Source organism: Triturus cristatus, chromosome 1_1 (genome assembly GCF_964204655.1).
Source record: "Triturus cristatus chromosome 1_1, aTriCri1.1, whole genome shotgun sequence".
NCBI classification, from domain to species: Eukaryota; Metazoa; Chordata; class Amphibia; order Caudata; family Salamandridae; genus Triturus; species Triturus cristatus.
In genome coordinates this window covers 402703542-402726020 of record NC_140579.1, presented here as the reverse complement: position 1 = coordinate 402726020, position 22479 = coordinate 402703542, and the positions used below count along the sequence as shown (strand labels likewise).

General features: G+C 45.2%; 1 protein-coding gene across 1 annotated transcript in view; it reads left to right on the top strand.

The window, feature by feature from the left end:
• Positions 1–22479, top strand: part of LOC146870311 (nuclear factor of activated T-cells, cytoplasmic 4-like) — a 470657-nt gene that overhangs the window by 429022 nt on the left and 19156 nt on the right. Inside the window, exon 3 of the mRNA XM_085642649.1 lies at positions 14007–14206. Within this exon, the coding sequence (XP_085498775.1) occupies positions 14007–14206 (200 nt within the window). The remainder of the gene's footprint in view (positions 1–14006; positions 14207–22479) is intronic.

The window sequence follows — 22479 nt, the reverse complement described above, 5'->3', positions numbered from 1 at the left end:
AGCACGACTTCAAGAGATGTCGAGAAGTCAATGCACTTGCAGAAATTCACGGTGACCAGGAGTTCCGGTTCCACGCTACTCACGAGGGCTGCGGGTCTCAGCTTTGCTGGGGACTCGGGTCGGCCTCTGAGATGTCTGGAAATCCTCTTCCTGGGTTGCAAATACTTCGGAGTCCGGCGGGAGCTTCGGAAATGCAGACCGGCAAATTGCTTCGTTGGTGCCTGCCAAGCAGGGGAGTCACTCTTTGACCCCAAGGGAGATTTCTTCAGTCCTCTGGTCTTTAGCAGAGCGTCGAAGTTCCCGGATTCGGCTTCAGAGTTTCGTCCAGGGTAATCTAAAGTTCTGGTTACAGAGGTTCCTTACTTATACCTAAGGAAGGGGTTGGACTAGCTCTGGGGACCCACCTATGGGAGGGTTTGGAAAGAGGGGTGGCTACACCCATTTCCTTTGTCCAGTTTCGCGCCAGAGCTGGACTGAGCTGGACTTTGCACAGGGACACCAAAGGTGCCCCCAGTGCAGGACTTCAAAGCACTCGGAGAGTGCTCCCACCCAGCCCCAATACACATAATCCCGTTTGGGAGGTGGTTACACCTCCCTGTGACAAGAAAACCTATTGTCCCCTGCCGGAGTTTCGGTCAGCAGTAGGAGGCCAGACTTGTGTCTGTGGCTGCAGCATCCATTTTGTGATGCCAGGGCTCTGTTAAGTTTCTACCGGGATTACCAGTGCTGTCATGTCTCTTCCTCTAGAAGGGTGGGATCTGGTGTGGGGGGTATGATTCCAAGGGGTTTGACACCAAACAAAACATGTTTCCGTGCAGCCTGTCCGAAGGTAGCATTTGCCGTTTGCTTATAATGCACTTAAGAGTATATGGTCAGGCTGCACTACAAACAGCATCAGAGAAGGGTCTCTGAATGCTGCAGAGGGGCTCTGCTCATGCAGGGGCACCCTCTCACATAAGAAACAAGCACTCTGCCTTCAGGATTGATAAGGCCTGCCATAGGAGTGACTTATAGGATTATATGTGTGTGTGTATATAGTGATATAGGTAACCTATATCACAGTAAGGGGTGCATGCACCACCTTACCCAGGCTGCAGTAGCAGACCTGTGGTGTCATTTTGGGTGGCTTCAGCCCCTGGTAGGCCTCTGAGGTACCTACGCCCTGGGTACATAGTATACCATATACTAGGGACTTATAAGGGCACCTCAGATCCAATCTGAACTGTACCTAAAGTACATGGAATCATTTTAGAGAAGAATCAGCTAGGCTGGGGCCCTGAATAGCAGGGTCCCAGCCAGACTAAAGTCGAAAAACAGTGAAACATCAGCAAAAAGTGGGGTAAACATGTGAAGCAGATCCTTCTCTCCTACAGCCACCTACATCCGTTCATCTACGTCACAACGAGTTCTTGGAAAACCAGACTCTTTAAGCCTTTAGGACTTCCCCTTGCTTGGATATTGATTTCTCCAAGAACTCATTTATTATGCATGAACATCTATTCCTTAGGGGTTCATTCATGACTTTCTTCTGCCTGACTTTTACGTCAATACTGGCATTCCTAAACACCTTCAAGGTATAAATATACCTTCACTTACCATGGCAAACCACGGTTCGGCTGCCTACTTGCACGACGCGGCTCGCCACGGCAAGTTTGAAAGGAAGTCAAGTCCCCGCCTGACTGACGCACTGACCAGACGCTGTCATCCTCCCCGCAGAGAATCCAGCTCCAGTGTTTCTGACTCCGCTTGCGGGGTGTTAGAGTTCGAGACTCGGAAAGAGATTCCAACCTCACTCATTCTAAGGTATGGAGCGGACTAGAACCTAGAGGGACTTTTGGCAAATCTTGGCAACTGTAGCTAGTCTAGACTATAGACAAACAGCACTTACTTCTTACCTCGTACTACACTTAGGTTAGGTACACTGGGGTAGAACTAGCTAGAAGCATCAGATGAGTATTAACATTTTAGCCTGTGTTATTTATGTATGTATTTTTATGAATATCTGTCATAGCTATAAACCATGCTATTGCAGTATTATTTTATCTCACTGCTAACGCTGTACGTATTATACTTCGCATTCTGTCTTACGATTGTAGCAGTTCATATCTCTTGCACGAGAAATAAGACTGTTCAATAAACCCTTTTTATTGAAACGCCCGTCTATCTATTTCTGTGTAACTCTGTAGAAACGAAGCATGCACGATTGACTGAGTGAAACTGTTATCTATTGTTTCCACGATTCTGAGATTGTTCCGATTCTAAGGGAAACAAATTTGTCATTTTTATGCGGTTGTCAGAAACTAATTCCTTCTTGTTTATTCGAGAAGTTTCTAGTGACCTCTGAGTTAGCTGGCACACACAAGTAATTAAGTTTCATGTACTCGATAGAGACATACTGACCGTAGTGCTATGTCAAAACTATAGTGTATATCATTCCAATGCGCAGAGCCTATCAGGAATATAGGAACTACACTACATGGTGCCCAACGGTTTGGCAAGGCACCAATTTAACGCTAGATACTGAAGTAACTCAGTCGTGCTTTTCTCAGAGACTCCTACTCATAATACTCCATAAGACTTCTAGAGTGGGTAGGGATAATATCCGCCATAGCTGAGTAGGACAAAAATCCTATGTATTAGCTGTTTGGTTTGTTCAACGTTGAAGGATACAGTGTTCCAAAATATTGTGCGCCTTATCTTTGTTCCCTTGAAACTTGCTCTGCAAAAACGAGGATATTAACACCGGAACCGGTGGAGCTGTACCCGACGAAGTCGCAGCAGCTTTTGATTATACAGGTTTTAATGAAACCGATAAAAATGCAAAAATCATCGCTCCAAATTGAAGGAGAGCCATCACTCTAAAACTTATAAAACATGGTCTAACACCAAGAGGTGGTAGAACAGTTTTTGTGAGAGGCACATGAATCTCACCAGACCAGAGGTATTCTATTCATGGATAGTATTCCCAGAATCAAATCCAATAACTAAAACATTTCACTTCTATAAAGAAGATGAGCCACCTGAGGAATATATTCCTTTCGAGGATATTTAAATTCCACTTACATACCAGGAGCACGATCTCTGGTTTAAAGGCGCCCTAAAACATTACAATCACATTACCAGGCTCGGTCCACTAGGTAGACCAGGAGCAACATGGTCGATTTTAGCCGGCTACACACCTCATCCTGACACTGAAGAAATGTCAGACGTAGAATTACTTGCTCAACTCAAGAAGTTAATCAAAATATATAGACAATTGGTTCAATATGTCATGCGGACTTTCACAGTCCAACCAACAATAGCCATTCCAAGACAAATCTCTCACCAGGGGAATGCGCTAAAAATCACACCACAGACTTTATATGCAGTCATGGGTAACATACCCACAAAACGTGAACAAATTCCGTTCTGGATAGCTCAAAAAATGACTCAAATCGAAACGGTATTTCCTAATACCAGTCCTCATGAGAAACATAGAATTCTAACAATCTGTTTACCAATGGGGATAACACCACATCTGGAAGACTGCAGCACTTGGGGCACGGTCTTTGCTGCTATCTACACTAAAACACATGGTGTTCCGTCTATGGCGGTAATACCTGATGTCCTGAAACAAATTCAAAACGAATACGGGGAAGAGCCTGCTCTGAATTTAGGTATGAAGTTACTGAAAAATTTCGACCAGGTCTCAACAATAATATTATCTAATATTAAAGGGGAAGCAGCATCAGTGGCAATCCACCAGAAATTAAGGGCATTTGACGTAACAGAACAACCACAAGAACTAGCCAGAATAATTGAAAAATCCTATGAAGAATTAGGCAGAGACAGTTTGGGAGGGTAACCAGTTAAACCACAACTGTCTGAAGGTCATGAAAAGGCCTTTACTAAAAACAATCCTACCTCTTCTAAAAAGCAGTAGGAAAATAACAAACAACATTCAAAAGAGAAAGATTCTCAATCCTGAGGTAGGTCTCCTCAAAAGGAGCCCTCTGAAAGAAGGTATAACCTCAGGAATAGGGATAATTTGAGAAAACCTGACTGGTATCAAGATACTGATACACGTTCCTCTTGTACCTTTCAGATATCGTCACAGACATCCGAAAGAAGAGGACGGTCAGATCAAAAAGAAGAACGCGTGAAGTCCAAAGACGATCAACACGTTCAGAAAAACAAACAAAAACCTAAATTCTCCAAGAAGAAAGTAGCAGGTCTGAAGATCAGACATGCCGAGGATTCTGAGAACACAACTCAAGAACGGAGAATGGGCTCAGACAATGTTGGACATCGCAGCAGAAGTAACAAAAGCTCGCCAGAACCTGAAGGGACTTGTGGAGACAGTGGACTTGAATGAGGACATTCAAGTTGAGACTGTAGACACCAGGGTTAGTTCTCCACATAGGTTATATGAAATAACACTCCGGATGGAGGGAGACATACCAAGAAAAGTGAAAGCACTCTTTTGGGAGCATCTTTCAAGGGGTTATGACATACTTCTAGCAGAATGGGACTGGCCACCAGAATTTGTCAGAGAGTGCCCACATGGCAAAGACATCATTATGCCAGCCTTCTCTAACAATATTCCAGTACATTTAAAATATACTTATGCCAGGAAATGGGCAGTGGCCCAAGCCCCAGCATTATACAAAAATCATGTAGGATGGGATGAGGACTCACCTCACCATAAGATCCAGTTAAAAAATCAACCGACTGCACAAAGGCAGTATCCAATTAAGCAAGAAGCTAAAAAACAGGTCAGGGAGATCTTAGATCAACTTGAATACCAAGGGGTGATTGAAACATGGACCTCATCAATGAGCAATCCTTTGTTTTCTGTTTTCAAACCAGACAATACATATTGTCTAGTTTTGGATTACAGACACTTAAACTCTTGTAAAACATTTGCAGTGCAAAATGCACATAGTACAGCATTAATGAATAACATTGTGCGTAAAAAATATAAAACCACATTAGATATTTCGAACGTTTTTTTTTGTCAAAACATAGCACCTGAAAGTAGGTATTTGACAGCTTTCTCAATAATGGGGACCCAGCGTCAATTATGTCGTCTCCATCAGGGATTCAAGAATAGTCCAGGGTTATGCTCAGCAAGGGAAACAGAGTTACTACAAATTTATGATGACGAGGCATTGTCATATGTCGATGATATCTATCTGACAGACGATGACCTGAACAGGCACTTGATTAGGGTGAATACCATTATATTGGGCTTTGCCTCTGAAGGTTATAAATTCAATTAAAAAAAATCAAGAAATGCCCATCTCAACGTCCTTTTCCTAGGATATAAACTATCAAGTGAAGGCAAAAGCCTGGCAGACAACTTTTTAGAAAAGTGTGCGCTGCTCCAACCTCCAAAAACAATGAAAAACTTAGTCGATTGTAGGTTTCCTAAATTATGGAAGAACATGCATTCTAAACTACGCAGAAAGGGTTAAACCTCTCTACCAATTAATCAAACCTGATTTTAAAATCACACGCTTGACACAGGAACACACAGATATCCTGAGTTCACTTCAAGCTGACATGTTAGCAACAAAACACTTACAAACACGCGTAAACGTACGCAACATTCCGTGTCAATGCGATTCACCTACTTAACTTTTAACTAGGTGAAAAAGTACCAATTGCATACAAATCACATTTGTATACGCAAGCAGAAATGAAATTTACATCGACAGAAAATATTCTGACAACAGTTCAAACCGCTGTAGCAAAAGAAAGAGCCCTAGCACTGGGGAAACACATTATGGTCGTCACCCCTGTACCAGCCTTAGAGGGAGTTACAAAAGCGAGTATTCCGAATGCAAAAGCTTAACATCCAAGATGGATACAATGGGTTAATTCTCTTGCTGCAACTGATGTTGAATATGTTTTTGATCCTTATTTAAAAACACAAGCATTCCTGCAATACGAACACGAATTTCCTCTGCCTACTGAAATTCTCCCTCTTGACCAGTGCAAATTTATAATTTATACTGACGGATCTGCACAATCCGCTACGGGGGGTAAACAAGCTTATAGTGCAGCATGCGCGATCGTTAAAGGCCGTATGCTCAATGGCAAATTTGGACCAATGGTCACAAAAACGCAATCTCTAGGAGACTGTACAGCTCAGCGAGCTGAACTACAAGCATTTAATATGGCACTTGAAAATATGGATCGCGAATTCCCCACACTCATAATGTGCGATTCTTTTTATTGTGTTCAATCATACAGCGGTTCAGCGTTACCTAAAAGGCTTCCACTCAAATACTCATATATAATTGATGCGAACAATGTTCTGTTTGCTCGAATCCCTGGAGTGGGGGATAGGGTAATACCAAACATGGAACATAGATTAGGACTAATCCTAGCAGCACATGAAGGGATCGTCTCTGCCCATGCAGGTGTTTCCGCCACAGTATCGTTATTAAAACAGAGATACTGGTGGCCAGGCGTTAGGAAACAGACCAGGAATTATGTTTTGAACTGCGAAATATGCCAGAAGATGAAAGTCTCTACTGTGAAACGTCCTGCGCAGACACCCCTGTTAATTTCAGATAAACTATTTGCATGTGTTTTCCTGGACCACTGCGGTCCCTTACAAAGGGATGGTAACTATAAATATATCATGGTCGCAGTGGATTCGTGTTCAAGGTTCCTTTGGATGTGGCCTCAGCGCTCGGCTGACGCTCGAACTGTTATAAAAGATTTGCGAGTCTTTATCGGCACATATGCAATTGGCACACTATATTCTGACCAGGGTCCTGCGTTTAGCTCTCTAGCTTAATAAGAAGCCATGGCCAGTTTGGGCGTAGCGTTGCGGTATTCTTCTCCATTCCATCCTGAGGGAAATTCTGTTGTGGAAAGAAAAAACCGGGACATAAAGCAGTCTATAACAGCTAGGGTATTAGGTTCGGGTGATGGGTGGGTCAAACATCTTTATGGGGTTCAACGCTCATTAAACAATTTGCCAAGAAGTTCTCTAGGGGGCGTCACTCCATATGAAGTCCTATTTGGAACTAAAATGTTGATTCCGGACCTTGACATGAAAGGCTCAGTGGTGGAAAATAAAAAGTTTGATATCAAAGATCATTTGGCTGTTTTACAGGACTTAAATGAACTATGATCGAAACAAAGCAACGTGTTCCTGAAGCCAACCACCACTGGGGAAAAACCAACCCTCCCAGCAAGGCCTGTCTGGATCCCAAAGCTTGGTAATCTAGTCAGAGAAAAGATCGCGGACAAGAAGGAATTTGGGCCTTCTTACAGATAACCAGTACCTGTCCTAGCAATCCACGGATCGAGAACAGTACTACTGCCGCCCCTTGCTGGTAAAAAGGAGAAAAGATTTGTGTCCCTCGACCTGATCAAAGCACACTGTGTGGCCGATACTAAGCAGTAGGCCAAGTGGACTCCGACAATGTAGCAGACGCACTCCGCTGGCTACAATCCAAAAGGTTCAAACTGATAGACTCATCACCTTTGAAGATTCTACAGTGAAAAATGAAGGACTAAGCAACAAAGCTATGGAACTCGTCCCTCTTGAGACCTAAATAACAGTTTGTTCTGATACACCTGTCTACAACGAAGTAACAAGTGATCAACTGGTTCCAGCGATTTCAACGAATCCTGATGCAATTCAAACCAATAACAGAACTGCCTCTGGCTATTTCATTAACTTTGATATGTTTTCTGAGGATCCCAGCGAACCTGAAACAACGCCAGTACAAAGAACTTTCAAAGAACAAGCAACATACTTTTTTCATCTCCTGAAAAAGACTTATCTGGTTTCACCATGGATTGAACTATGGATTGTTTTGGGAATATTCTTCTTTCTACTTTGGTTAGCTCTGGTAATAACTTTGGGTATGCTGATAAATGGAAGATATATTCAAATGGACACAGCAAGTAAAAGAGTGAACTTACTTCTCCAGCCACACAAATCATCCCATCGTGAAGCAAGAGACTTGTCAGCAGTGAACATCACAGCCGTTCCTATACCAGATGGTATAGTTTGGGACAGAACTGAATATGACATTGTTGGACCGTCGGAACATTTGAAGATTCCACACTTATTTAAAATTTCATTAAGTGACTTTATCTGCAGTATTCACAAATCATGAATATTTAGAGGGTTCATCAGACTATGAACAAATGTATTGTTATAACCACTATGGTCATCATTTCTTGCATAAAACTGCATCACCCAGAAATGTATTTAGGTATAACCAACATTGTCCTACACCTCCAAAGGGTAGCTCAAAAACGTTTGCAATGAAATTTCCATATTTTTCAGGGTTCAACTTATCAAATCCAGAATAGTTTTATTTTAAGAATGTTATGTTATGTTATAATAATTCTAAAGCGCAAACTGTTACCCAAAGGTGTCCTGGCGCTATCTACAGAGAACCTCCCAAGAGCTCACCAAAAGGCCACAAATTAAACATTAAACAACCAGGTTTTTAAGACTTTCCTGAAAGCCAGGAGATCCATACTATTTCGAAGCTGAAATGGGAGGGCGTTCCAAGCTTTGGCTGCCCCCACCCGAAAACTCCTGCCTCCCCAGACGGCTTTTCTAAAGATTGGAACCGCTACTAATTTAGCTCCTAGGGAGCGTAGTGGTCTATTCAGAACATACCACTGAAACTGCTGCTTCAGATGCTCTGGACCGGTCTCGTGAAGAGCTTTTAAGACGGTACAGAGTGATTTAAACTGCACCCGTTTCTTAATAGGCAGCCAGTGGAGTCTTCTGATGTCGCCAGAAACAGAGGCGAACTTAGGCGTCCCTGTGAGCAGTCTAGCGGCTGAGTTCTGTAGAAGTTGGAGTTTATGCAGCAGACGCTCCTGGATATTAAGGTAGAGGCAGTTACAGTAATCCAACCTTGTCATTGTTAATGCGGTCACTACTGTACGTTGATTTTCCTTTGGTAGATAATGTGAATAAGACAGGAACGAAAAATATGTTAACCAATACGAAACAGATTTATTCTGCAGCCTTTAATGCCCAGCTGTCTAGACAGGGTTTCGACTTTTGGAAAGACAACATTGAGACAAAATCTGTTTGGGGTACAAAAGATTGGCAAGTGCAGGGGGTAACAGCTTTGTTTAGAGCCTGTATCATCCCTGAGCAAATTATGTTTTTGAATGACACTGTCCAACAAACATCTTGCCTTGGGTTAGCCAAGATCAAAGACATGAACACACCGACCAAACCAATACCTGCGAGTAATAGCACTACACGGGGGGAGGTCGACGTACATAATATTTTGCATCACAACAGATCAGATCCAGAATGGAGAAAATGGTTGCTCTGGCCCATAGACACAAACAACTGTCAAGATCGATTCCTGAACAAAACACAGGGTTTCACTATCAATAGGCCAGACCCACGCTATGTTCAAAGACAGCATCCATGGGTAGTAACAACATACAGTGTAGGGAAACTCTGCCTTGATTGGTTACAGAAAGCTAAACTGCAGGATGTAAAACAACACTTATCTTAATTAAAGAAGGAGCAGACCTTAGGGAATACTTGCTAGAACCAAGAAAACCGCGTCAAAAATGTTTCATATATGCCGGTATCTACGCTGCTTATAATGAAATATGGAAGATTACCCAAGCTGAGACTACAGAACGAATACGAGAAATTGATCGTATTCATTTAGAGAAATCTCTCTCTGTAGTAGACAATGGGTTAACAACTCTGTTGTCCAGGATATATTCATTGGACAGCATTGTGTCTTCTGCCATAGACATCATGGAACAAGACTTGGTCATATTGCAACATGGTCAGTCTCAATCACGTTCTATAATGCTATTAGGCTGGACGCTCCAAAACTTGCTTTCAGGCTATGTGCCTTGGCGTTTAATCAACACTACGTCACTGTTTTCAGAATTCAATCTCACTGATAAACAGATCAAACTGGCACAAAGGGGAGCAGACTATATGGTGCTGAGCATTGAAAAACTGGAGAAATTACCATTCACGGTGGCAGAAAAAGCAGCTACTGAGTGGATTATACATGGTAAAATTACTCTGCCTGTTACAACTTTCCATTTTCAATATTGCCTAAAACATATACCAGCAGGCAAATATGAAAGGTTGGGTAAAGAATACATCAAGACATCTTGGGATTTACCTTACACACATAGATGTTGGAGTGGGGGGCGTGAAGTGTTTCTTAGCGGTACAAACTGTGAAAACGCACTAATCAGTTCTCTCCTTTGTCAGGGTATTAATTTACACGGGGCCTGCGATGGTTCCACTACAAACTTATCCTGTCACCTGCAAGGCTCACCAGCTGCAGTGATTAATCTAATTTTTGGACTACTTTCGAATGGAAGTTACCTCATGTTGAATGATCACAGCTGCTGTGGCATGTTGCCAGGTATCCCATATCTAGTAACGGTTACATCCAGGGTCACTTGCTGTAAGCAAGTCTTGTTTCCACTAATACAGACAGTCAGGGAGTCGCCTCAATGGCCTTCACTGAACATCTCTTCTATACAAATTGATACTCTAAGCAGAATGAAAGCCATTCTTTTACCACAAACTGTGCCACTGACCTCGGCCAAAGAAACCTATGACCTACAAGTCGCAAGGACTTCTGCCGAGACACATGCCCTTTTGAATAGAAACTGCTCTATACATTTCTCAGAAATGTTAGAATATATCTTAAACATGTCTGATACGAGCGGTATTGTACATGTAATTAAGACCATGAGTTCGGGACTGTTAGCACCTTTTCAAGCAGTCCTCGGAACAATTCCCAACTTCGTGCACTCTGTGTTTGGCGGACTGTCACTACTTTTTGGACTTGTTGCAGGGATCCTATTTTTGCTCATACTGCTCCGATTTGGCAAGCCAAATCACCGACATCACTCCAAGCACCATAGAGAAAGCTCTATTGGAGATAAGGTGTCGTGAGCGCATCGTCCAAATCTTGGGTTTACCTCGTCTACGAGAATTAAATACCACATGGTTTCTGTCATTCAGACCAATCTGGCAAGATTGCATCTTACCTGTTCTATGCTGCCTGCTTTGCGGTGAATAATGCGTGCTAGACGCCTGTCTAACACTTCCATCAGTCATGCCTACGGATCTCGATACTCTGCTGGACCCGGTAACGGCCCATGCTGTAGGTTGTCCCCAGCGGCTACCAATCCTGATGACGGCATTCATTGAGATCTCACAGACGCAAATTGCTACTGCTGAGTTACGAGAGGAAACAACAGGCACGCAGGTAACATCCGATACGAACATTGCTGATGCGACCAATGCTGACGGCGATGCTTCTCATCTATGTGCGGTTAGTCTTCTAAACAACATAATCAACCTTTCACCTACAACGGTAGACGACTTTTTGTCTACAGGATTAGAAGAGTTCATGTTTTCTCCATCCTTATACACTGACTTTTGATTCAGCACACAGTGTACCGGGAAGACTCTGAATTTGGCCTTCATTTTTCAAAACAAAGATTAAACTTGGAACATTTTCCTATGATGAATTTTTTTTCTCCAAATTTGAATTTTTCTTTTTATGGCACAGTAATCTGCTTATAGTAGAACTATTCATAGAGAACAGAATTCTTTGATACACTTTCAGAGACCATATGTCACCTTGTCAATAACAATTTCATAATGTGTGTATATATATATATATATATATATATATATATATATATATATATATATATATATATATATATATATGTTAATTCGTTTAGCATTCAATGTACATATATGCTTAGAATGAAACATTGCTTTAATATGTACAGCACCAATGCATTTCTTTGCATGGCAACAGTTTTTATGCATTTTACAATGTATTTTTATACATGTTCTTAGCCATCCATATGTAGCTATATTTTAGATATGTTTAGCATGTTTAGGATTTAGTAATGTCGTTCATACGAAAGTGGAGTGGGTGTTGTGTGTCGATTTAGATCCCGTATATAGGTTTCCCGATTTATGTTCTTATATAGGCACAATTCGCATTGCCCATATTTAGGCATAGAAATCCTACCCTTATTTAGGCATTATCCATGCTATCCAAATACAGGCATGGCCACCTACATCCGTTCATCTACGTCACAACGAGTTCTTGGACAACCAGACTCTTAAGCCTTTAGGACTTCCCCTTGCTTGGATATTGATTTCTCCAAGAACTCATTTAATATGCATGAACATCTATTCCTTAGGGGTTCATTCATGATGTTCTTCTGCCCGACTTTTACGTCAATACTGGCATTCCTAAACACCTTCAAGGTATAAATATACCTTCACTTACCATGGCAAACCACGGTTCGGCTGCCTACTTGCACGACGCGGCTCGCCACGGCAAGTTCGGAAGGAAGTCAAGACCACGCCTGACGCATTAACCAGACGCTCTCATCCTCCTCGCAGAGAATCCAGCTCCAGTGTTTCTGACTTGCGGGGTGTTAGAGATCGAGACTCGGAAAGAGATTCTAACCTCACTCATTCTAAGGTATGGAGCGGACTAGAACCTAGAGGGACTTTTGGCAAATCTTGGCAACTGTAGCTAAACTAGACTATAGACAAACAGCACCTACTTCTTACCTCGTTCTACACTTAGGTTAGGTACACTGGGGTAGAACTAGCTAGGAGCATCAGATGAGTATTAACAATTTAACCCGTGTTATTCATTTATGTATTTTTATGAATATCTGTCATAGCTATAAACCATGCTATTGCAGTATTATTTTATCTTACTGCTAACGCTGTACGTATTATACTTCACATTCTTTCTTACGATTGTAGTAGTTCATATCTCTTGCACGAGAAATAAGACTGTTCAATAAACCCTTTTTATGGAAAAGCCCATCTATCTATTTCTGTGTAACTCTGTAGAAACGAAGCATGCACGATTTACTGATTGAAACTGATATCTATTGTTTCCACGATTCTGAGATTGTTCCGATTCTAAGGGAAACAAAGTTGGCATGTTTATGCGGTTGTCAGAAACTAATTCCTTCTTGTTTATTCGAGAAGTTTCTAGTGACCTCTGAGTTAGCTGGCACACACAAGTAATTAAGTTTATGTACTCGATAGAGACATACTGACCTCAGTCCTATGTCAAAACTATAGTGTATATTATTCCAATGCGTAGAGCCTATTAGGAATATAGGAACTACACTACCGCTGGGTCCCCACTACCAGCAGTTCTTGGGCGACAATAGGTGAGTAACTCCCACCCAACCCCCAAGTAGTGGCAACTGATGCTCAAGATGTCTCTTAAAGCATCAGTTGCTGTAAAAGAGGTCCCCTTACCTAACGTCAAGCCATGCAGTGTTGTCTCAACAGCTGCGCACAAAGGACACACCATACCCCAGCTCCTTTGCCAGGTCCTGGCAGCATGGGCCCACACAGATGTAGAGAGCGGTTGCAACAGCACATACTGCACCGCATGCCTCTCTTGACCTTCTTGGAAGTAACAAGAGTCTAGTGACGCATATGGATGGTCTCAGCAGTCATTCTGACGGTGTGGGACCTTGTCTTGGTCATCATTTGGATTGTTGTCAACCCTTTCATCAGGCATTATCTTGATGTGTATGGTGGTAACTCTGATCGTTATGAGGGTGTGGGCCTTGTTTTCAGGGTCATCTTTATGTTGCGAGACTGTTGTATGGATCATCCTGGTGGTCTGTGGGCTTTCTTCTGAGATTATATTGATTGAGAAGCGCCTTGTCTCTGGAAGTATCCCAATGATTTTGTGTGGCTCTGTCTCTGGGATCACTCTGACATTTCCATTGTAACGGTCTAGGTCGTTTTCAGGGATTAGTATGACGTGAGGCTGGCTCTCCAGGATCATTGTATGTGTGCCGCGCCTTCGCTTTGAGATCATACGGACAGTGTGGATATGCTTCCAGGATTGTTAATGGTGTGGGGCACACCTCGGGCATCATTCAGATGGCATCTGCACTTACCAACAAGGATCACTAATGTTGACCATTTTAACAATGTCCTGCTGTGTTTATTGCAGGTGCTGGGTTACAACGAGAAGCCACTGACGCTGCAGATGTTCATTGGCACGGCTGACGAGAGGAACCTGCGACCTCACGCCTTCTACCAGGTCCATCGCATCACCGGCAAGATGGTGGCCACCGCCAGCTATGAGGCTATGGCTGGCAGCACCAAAGTTTTGGAGATGTCAGTGCTGCCTGAGAATGGCATGACGGCCAAGTAAGTAGGAGCATGAGGACCCTGAAGACACCCAGTAGAAAGAGGGAAATGATATATAATTAAATATAGGCATGAGATTAGAGTACGTGAGTGTTATCTTTCAAACAAAGATAGATGTTTAATGGCAGTACCTAAACAGGCAGGTGTGTGATGAGAATACCATTGTGTGTGAGAATAATTTGTCATTCCCTTATGTCTTTCAATTGGATTTGTGAATGAAACCTACATAAAGTGCCTTGAACTGTGAAGGCTTACCAACAAGGGTTAACATGTCATTATCAAGGGTTTCGAGACAGGTCCACAGCTTGCCGGTCACTCCGCTGTATTTTCTTCCAGCGCAGGCCGCGTCATATCACTTTCCCCCATTCCTGATGTAGTCAGTGCTGCCCCCTCACATGCCCTCCTTCCGTGTTGCCCCACAACCACCCTCCCATCTGGAACTAAAACAAGCATTGGCAAAGTCAAAAGCTCTCCCCTATACAAGAGCTATTGGCTTTGGCAATGTGTTTTTGCCATGTTGTACACCAGTGTGACTGCTGTTCAGCATGGCTGAATGTTAGTGGTGTGGAGTTTCTTAGAGTGGAGTGGCGGAGTAGAGTGCTGTAGACTGGATTTGTTGGCGTAGAGTGTAGTAGAGTGGAGTGGGGGAGTAAAGTGTAGTATAGTTGAGTAGAGGGGAGAAGAGTTCAGTGGTTCAGAGACAGAGAGTAAAACCAAAGGGGATGATGGACGGAGTGTTGAACAATGCAAGCACTCAACCCCAGTCAACTGATCTGGGTTTAATCCATCATCATTTTTTAGCTCACTCCGCCACGCCAGTTCAGACATGGCCATATGCAAATCAGTCTGACCCTGTGCCTCATGGGAACAGTCCAGCCCGAACTGCCAAGCCATGTCTTCCCTGGACTGGAAACAAGCATCCTAGGACCGGTTTCTGGCTAATCATCCATCATCAGCCAGACTAGCTTGAATCCAGTGGTAAAGTGAGCAAGGGACCCACGTCTGGGCATACCCTGCTAACTTAGGGCAAACAAATCAAAACCAAAGGGGATGATGGACGGAGTGTTGAACAATGCAAGCACTCACCCCCAGTCAACTGATCTGGGTTTAATCCATCATCATTCTTTAGCTCACTCCGCCACCCCAGTTCAGACATGGCCATATGCAAATCAGTCTGACCCTGTGCCGCATGGGAACAGTCCAGCCCGAACAGACAGAGTGTCATAGAGTGCAGTGTCATAGAGGCGTAGAGTGGAGTGGAGTGAAATAGGGTGGAGTGGGTTGAAGTAGATTGAGGTAGTGGGGTGGATTGGTTTGGTTTGGAGTAGATTGGGGTGATAGGGTGAGGTGGGTTGGATTAGGGTGGATTGAAGTGGGGTGGATTAGATTAGATTGGTTTCGGGTGGGGTGGATTGGATTAGAGTAGGATGGTTTGGAGTGGGGTGAATTAGAGTGGAGGGTGGTGGATTGGATTGGACTGGAGGGTTTGGGTTGGATTTGAGTGGGGTGGATTGGGGTGGGTTGTATTGGAGTGGGGTGGGTTGGGGTGGGTGGGATGGATTGGAGTGTGGTGAGTTGGATTGAGTGGGGTGGACTAAACTGGGGTAGGCTGGATTGGATTGTGGTAGGATGGGGTGGATTGAAGTGGGGTGGACTGGTTGAGATGGATTCAATTGGAGTGGGGTGGGGTGGATTGGAGTGGAGTTGGGTGGATTGGAGTGGACTGTGGTGAATTGGAGTGGAGTGGGGTGAACTGGAGTGGGGTTGGGTGAATTGGATTAGTGTGGGTGGATTGGAGTGGAGTAGATTGGATTGCAGTGGGTGGATTGGATTAGGTTGGCTTGGATTGGGGTGGGGTAAACTGGATTGAGATTTGGTGGATTGGATTGAGGTGAATTGGAGTGGGGTAGGGTGGGGGTGTATTGGAGTGGGGTGGTGTGGATTTAAGTGGGCTAGATTGGATTTGGCTGGGTGGATTGGATTGGATTGGAGTGGGATTGATTGGATTGGATTGGGATGAGATGGATTGGATTGGGGTGAGGTGGATTAGATTGGGATGAGGTGGATTGGATTGGAGTGGATTGTTTTGGATTGGAGTGGGGAAGAGTGTTTTGGTTTGGAGTGGGGCAGATTGTTTTGGATTTGCCAGGTGGAATGCAGAACGGTCTGCAACCCGACAAGTACCAGGTGGATTGTCATTGTTAAGGAGTGGTGACGTGTTTTCCTTCTCATCGTTGAGTAATATGTGTGGGCAGTGGTAGATACACACCCTTCTCGGGTGTCTCTGAGTGCATAGTTACTGAGTGCAGGGAGTCGGTTAGGCTGTGACCTGCTCCTTCCATAGTCCCCTTTCCCTCCAGATTGTGAGATCCTCATGTGAGGATGTGAAATGGCCTTAAGGCAGGGCCTCTCTCATTTGGGTCCTGCAACGTTCTTCACACCTCCATGACAATCACTTAATACATTCACATTACTATCCAGAGTGAACACATATTCTTTCTGAATGATTTAGTTTTTCTGAAGAATAAACAAAAGTACTTACAGCATAATGTGGCAAGGACAAAGAAAGAGGAAATCTTGCTGTGACTGGCAGCCCACGAGATACGAGGCCACGCTTCCCTGTGGGTAAGTCCCACTGTTTGAAGACCACTGGCCTATGGGTTTATACCCCCCCTTCACTGTTGCGAGGTACCCTACCCCAGATCCGACACTTTCCTTTCTGGAGGCAGCCAGTCTGCAGTAGATGGTGGAAGTTACCCCAGGCAAAGTAATCACTAGGTTGTCAAATTATCCTTCCCCTGTACCACACAACCTGTTTTAGCCAAGCTTGCTTATTAAGGGAAAGCACAAAGTGCTTGGAAGACGAGTATCCTCTGGGGATCAAACCGTGTTCTTCTCAGAAGACTGCGCTGTACCATCAAGTCAAGCTAGTTCTGTGTCTGAGTAGGGAGATTAAAAGGTGCCGTCGCACCACCACTAAAGCTCTTAAATGGCTCCCAGTGCCAAGATACATATTTTCAAGACACACTGCCTTACCCATCAAGCCATCTAGGGTACTGGACACATTTTCCTACAACACAAACTCAACACCTCAATCAATCAATCAATCAATCAGGGGGTTGTAAAGCGCGACTACTCACCTGTGAGGGTCTCAAGGAGCATGGGGGAGGAGGGGCTGCTGCTGATCCATCTGAGTGTGGAAGTTCAGTCGAAGAGCCAGGTTTTGAGGTCCTTCCTGAACTGGGTGAATAATGCAGATTGCCTGAGGTGGATGGGCAGGGTGTTCCAGGTCTTGGCGGCGAGGTAGGAGAAGGATATGTGGGACAGAGGCCAGGCGAGTTGGGCGGATCGGAGTTGTCTGGCGGGTGTATAGATCACCTAGCACCCTCAGAACCATACTGGCACTGCTTCTGCCGAGTTCCTTCTTCAGAAAGTCCCACTTTGGTTGAACCTCCTTTGTGGTACAGATAAACAAGCTCTGAAAGCCTGTCCGGGAAGAATACAAATCCTCAACCGCATTACGTTTTTAAGTGCTTTAAAGACCTAGTTGTTCCTAATCACCTGACCCTGTCACCCAACCAATGTTACTCTGCAACCTGTGTACACCCTATAAGCTGATATCCGAATAATGTAACCGTGGAGACCAGAGGCAGATGATGTGTATCCCTAAGCTCAAATCTATCTGCTTTGCGCTCTTCAGCATTATTGGCATGCCTATGTGTAGCACCACGTTTGCAGTGACACAACTGGAGCACCCATCCAGCCCTCCCCCACAACACCCAGCACTTTCCACATAACTCACTCTTTAAACATACACACTTTCACCCATCCACGATATACGAGTAGCCTCTTACTCGCCCACCCAAACTGGGCATTGGAGCCACACCAGTGATATGACGTGCTACACAAGTGCCCCAATACAAAGCAGTGCAATACTGTCTTTATTTAGATGTCCTCTGAAAAGTTCCTCTGCCAAGACTTGCGTCATCCCCTGAAATGAGCAGTTGGAGCGCTGACCGTATCCAGTCACAGTGAGCTTACTGACCGGATCCAGCTGCTTCCTCTGAGGGTCCTGTGGGTGGCAGTCATTTTATAGGTGCTTCAACCAGACACAAGCAATAGGGGTATTGGTCCATCTCCATGCAGGCAGCACTGAGCTCTGGAGTGTTTCTCTGTGAGTCAGGACCATCTGGGGTGCTCTGACATCACAAGTCTGTAGCTGAGGGACATCAAGACTGACAGCCAAACAATGACCGCGCTGGCTGGTGAGCATTGTAAAGCTGAGCTGCGGTGGCCACTGGTCAGCATATGTTCACAAAGTTTTACTGTGGTGAAGTGAAGGCTTGTGGACAAAGGATGATGTCAGAAGGGTGGAATGGAAGGACAACATGTGTGGATTGACCAGAGCGTAACTTTCATCGGTTCGGTCATGGTGAGCTCCAGTGGTGATGCAGCCTGTCAGCAGTTTGCCTCACTGCTGGCCAGCAGACCCAACAGCAGCAGGGAGGACTGATGCTCCAGCGAGGACCTGGAGGGGTGAGGTGCAGTGGCTCAGTAGTCTAAATGGAGGGTGTGCTGCACGAGTCCCAGTCACAGCGGTGAGCTGACTCCATGTCATGAAGGTGACTTTCAGGAATTCTTGGTTTTAGCCAACAGCACTAAGCATCCTGGGACTTCGTTCACTTTTTCCACCTTAAGTACAGCACTGTATGTCACATCATGGTTAGTGACGTAATCAGTGCTGCTGGAACTCCTATCAGCATGGCCTGGGCAGACAGCTGTGCTGATGGTGAGCAGTGAGTGCTGCAGAAGCCCTGAGGGAGGGAACACTGAGTATACACAGATGCAGGGAGTGCTGCAGGAACCTAAAATGAGGAGGCTTCTGTAGAAAGGGAGTGCTGCACGGAGGCCAGAAGTCTGAAAGTGGGGAGAGCTGTAATGCCAACTTACTGCCGAGTGCAGGACCGGGGTTTCTTGGAGCAATTCCTGTGCTCTGTAGTCTTTGCTCGGGGCAATACCTAATGCTGGTAGGGGCTAACCTTCTGCTCAGAGCAGTTATTATATTTGCTTTAAAGTGTCACCTACAGTGTGACCCATAAGACACGCACCTCTTCCCAGTGACCACAACGTAAACATGGAAAGCAGGCTTGAAACGTGGCATTTGTGTTTAAGGACATGGGTCTGCTGAGAGCCTGGATGACGTGGCTGGTGGCGGGAAGTCCTTCACAGCAGCTCATTACAGGAGTGAGTGACCGAGACTCCGCCACGTGGCCCTTTTGAGAGAAATCAAGCAGAATTCTTGCGAAGTATTTTCTCATCACATGGCTGGAGCTAGGGTGCGGGCTGACACCTACAGGTTCTGTCTAGTGGGCATTGGGGCCTACCCAAACAGTTCAGTTGAATACTTCATCGCAGCCAATGACCAAGATATTTACAAGACTGATCCATATCTTTCCTAGGATAAGGTGCTTAATGCCTCAGGAGCCCTTAGTCTGGTTCTATCCAAACTGAAGCATAAATTGTGAGTCAAGAGCCTCGTGTGACACGAAGCGCCTCTCATGGCAAACATGAGAGGCGCTGGAGTGGCCTTCAACCCTCTGTGCCTTTGAATTATTCATTTAGTGCTAGTGGGTTATGGTGGTTTCGATGCCTGTCTCCACTTTTGTCTCAAAGGCTGTGGAAGACTTCCATATGGATCCGCTCATCCTTTCAGCATTCTCTGCATGTCCACATGTTTCAGCTCCTGAGTAGACCCTACACACGCCAGGAGTATAGCCTACACACGCCAGGTCTCTGCAACGCTTGGCATGTTTACCCTCAGCAGAACCAGGGACCCGATTTCTATCAACCAGCAGTTGGTACATTTTGAGGCAATAGGGAAGGCCGAGATTGGCAGATAGTTTACACTCTGTAGCACCAATTGCCAGGTAGGTGAGATGACTACCCACAAGCATTGTGTCAAAATGAAGCCCACAATGCTAAGTCTGATCTCCATACAGTGCTACTGATTGCCTCAATCTAAACTGCCCCAGGCTGCCTTTCCCCCTTCCATATTCTCTGTTGCTGTGGAATCTTCCCACAAAGTTGAGACTAGGAAAAAGACAGGCTGTAGGAGTTGAATAAAGTCACTAATGAGTCATACAGCCCCCTGCAAGGCTCTGAAGGGTGCACTGCCCTGTTCTGTGAATTGTCCTGCATAAATTGTTCTTTTTTCCATTCATTAACGTGTGAGTATCCAAAACACATGCACACTCAGTAAGGGCTCCCCTTGTTTACAGGACAGTGACTTCACAGTGATGCTGTGAGATTGAGGGGCACCCAAAGTGCACTCCTCGGAGAGACTGGCTTCTATCCTTTGCAAAGAAATGAGATGAACAATCCAGACATGATTATCTGAATGTACAGCAAATATTACCTTATAGCAGAGGTCTTCAAACATTTTTGTTCTAGGCCCCCCAAATATGTTTAAGTCAGGGCCCCCTCCAAACGTTTATGACAGGATTGGGGAAGGGGCAGGGCTGAGCTCAGAGGGCAGGGCTTATGAGGTTATTTCAGAGGGACTTTTTTTATGCTGTATAATCCACAATAAATGTGAGACTTATAAAAGAGCAAATTCATCAAACAAAACATAAATTAACGAAAAAACCTCTGCTCCCATAATTGGGGTTGTGTGAGCCCATCACACTCCTCAGCCCCAATGCACCTGCTGCAGTAATAATAACTGTGGACCTGAGTAGCAGGAACTCTCGTATGGGAAGCCGTTCATGTCAAAATTACAAATACCCATATAGGACACCTCCTGAAATGCATAGCGTGCTGCAAAATGTATATAACACACCAGAATGAATGTAATATGTGTTAAAATAAATATGATACCTAGCAGGGTGATTCTAGCTTGAACCAAAACAATATGGATCCTGGCAGAGTGAATATGCTACTTAGTAATTAGTATGATTAACACACACTGAATTAATCATACTGAAATGAATATGGCCCTCACTGTAAACAATATAGCATTCACTGAAACAAATACAATTTGCATCAAAAAGAATGGGACATTTCTTGAAATCACTGACATATGGCAAGCGGAATATCACATACTTTGAAATGAATATGACAGATTGAAATGAATATAAGTTACTGAAATGAATATATTATATTCTGAAGAGAATATGATGCACATTCAAAATAATATAACATACACTGAAATGAACATTACACATGTTGCAATGAATGTGAATTGCGTTGTAATGAATATTACCCAGATTGGGGGAGGAGCCTAGCGCGCAACCAAGATGGCCGCGTAGGTGCGAGGCTCCCGAGGACCTCCGCGACCTCCTGAATTAATCCTGGCGATATCCTGTCCTTGTTGAGGGGACTGTGTTGGGGAACCGGAGCTGAGGCGCCACCCGTTTTTTGGGCTCGAATCGGACCCCGGACGCCGGTGGGAGCATCGATCGAAGGTTGTGGCCTTCTCCTCGCCGGCCCCCCGGATTGGAGTAGTGGGGCGATCCGGGGACAAAGTGAATAACAGCGGCGAACGGGGCTGGGCGACTGGCGTACCCCGCACTTTCACTTTCGCTTTTGCGCCCTCCTAGCTCTCAAGCGGGGTCGGACTGCGGAGCGGGGTGTGGTGGTGTGGCCTTGTCCAGGAGCCCGGCTGACCCGCCGGCGGTGGGTTGACCCGCGGTTCGGTGGTCGCCCCTGCCCCCCCCTGGCACCCGTGACCTGGTATAGCGGCCCGTTTGGGGTGCTTGGCACGACGGTGGAAGAGCCAGCATGTCCACCAAACAAGATGGCGACCGGGCGAAGGTGAAGACGACCCGCCGTGGCACGGCGCACCAGGCCAACAGTATGGACCGCTACACGCTCCAGAAGGGTTCTCCGGAGACATCGCGTGCATCCCCGGTGGGCCCGACGGAGGCATCCGCTCATCCGGTGGATCTGACCCTCCGGGACGTCATGGGCGCCATCGCAGAGATGAAGGCCTCGGTGGACCAGCGTTTCGACACCTTAGCGCAAAAAATAGACTCGGTCCTGGTGGATGTGAGCCTTGTGAGGGCAGACTTGTCCAAAACAAACGACCGAGTCGACTCCCTGGCCCACACCACAACGAGCCTCACGACAGACGTGGTGGCCCTCCAGAAGGAGGTGCGCCGGCTTGGCCAGGCGAGCGCCCTGATGGACCGGCGACTGGAGGACTCCGAGGGTCGGGCCCGGAGGAATAATGTCCGTATTGTGGGGGTGCCGGAGGGACGAGAGGCGGAGGCGGC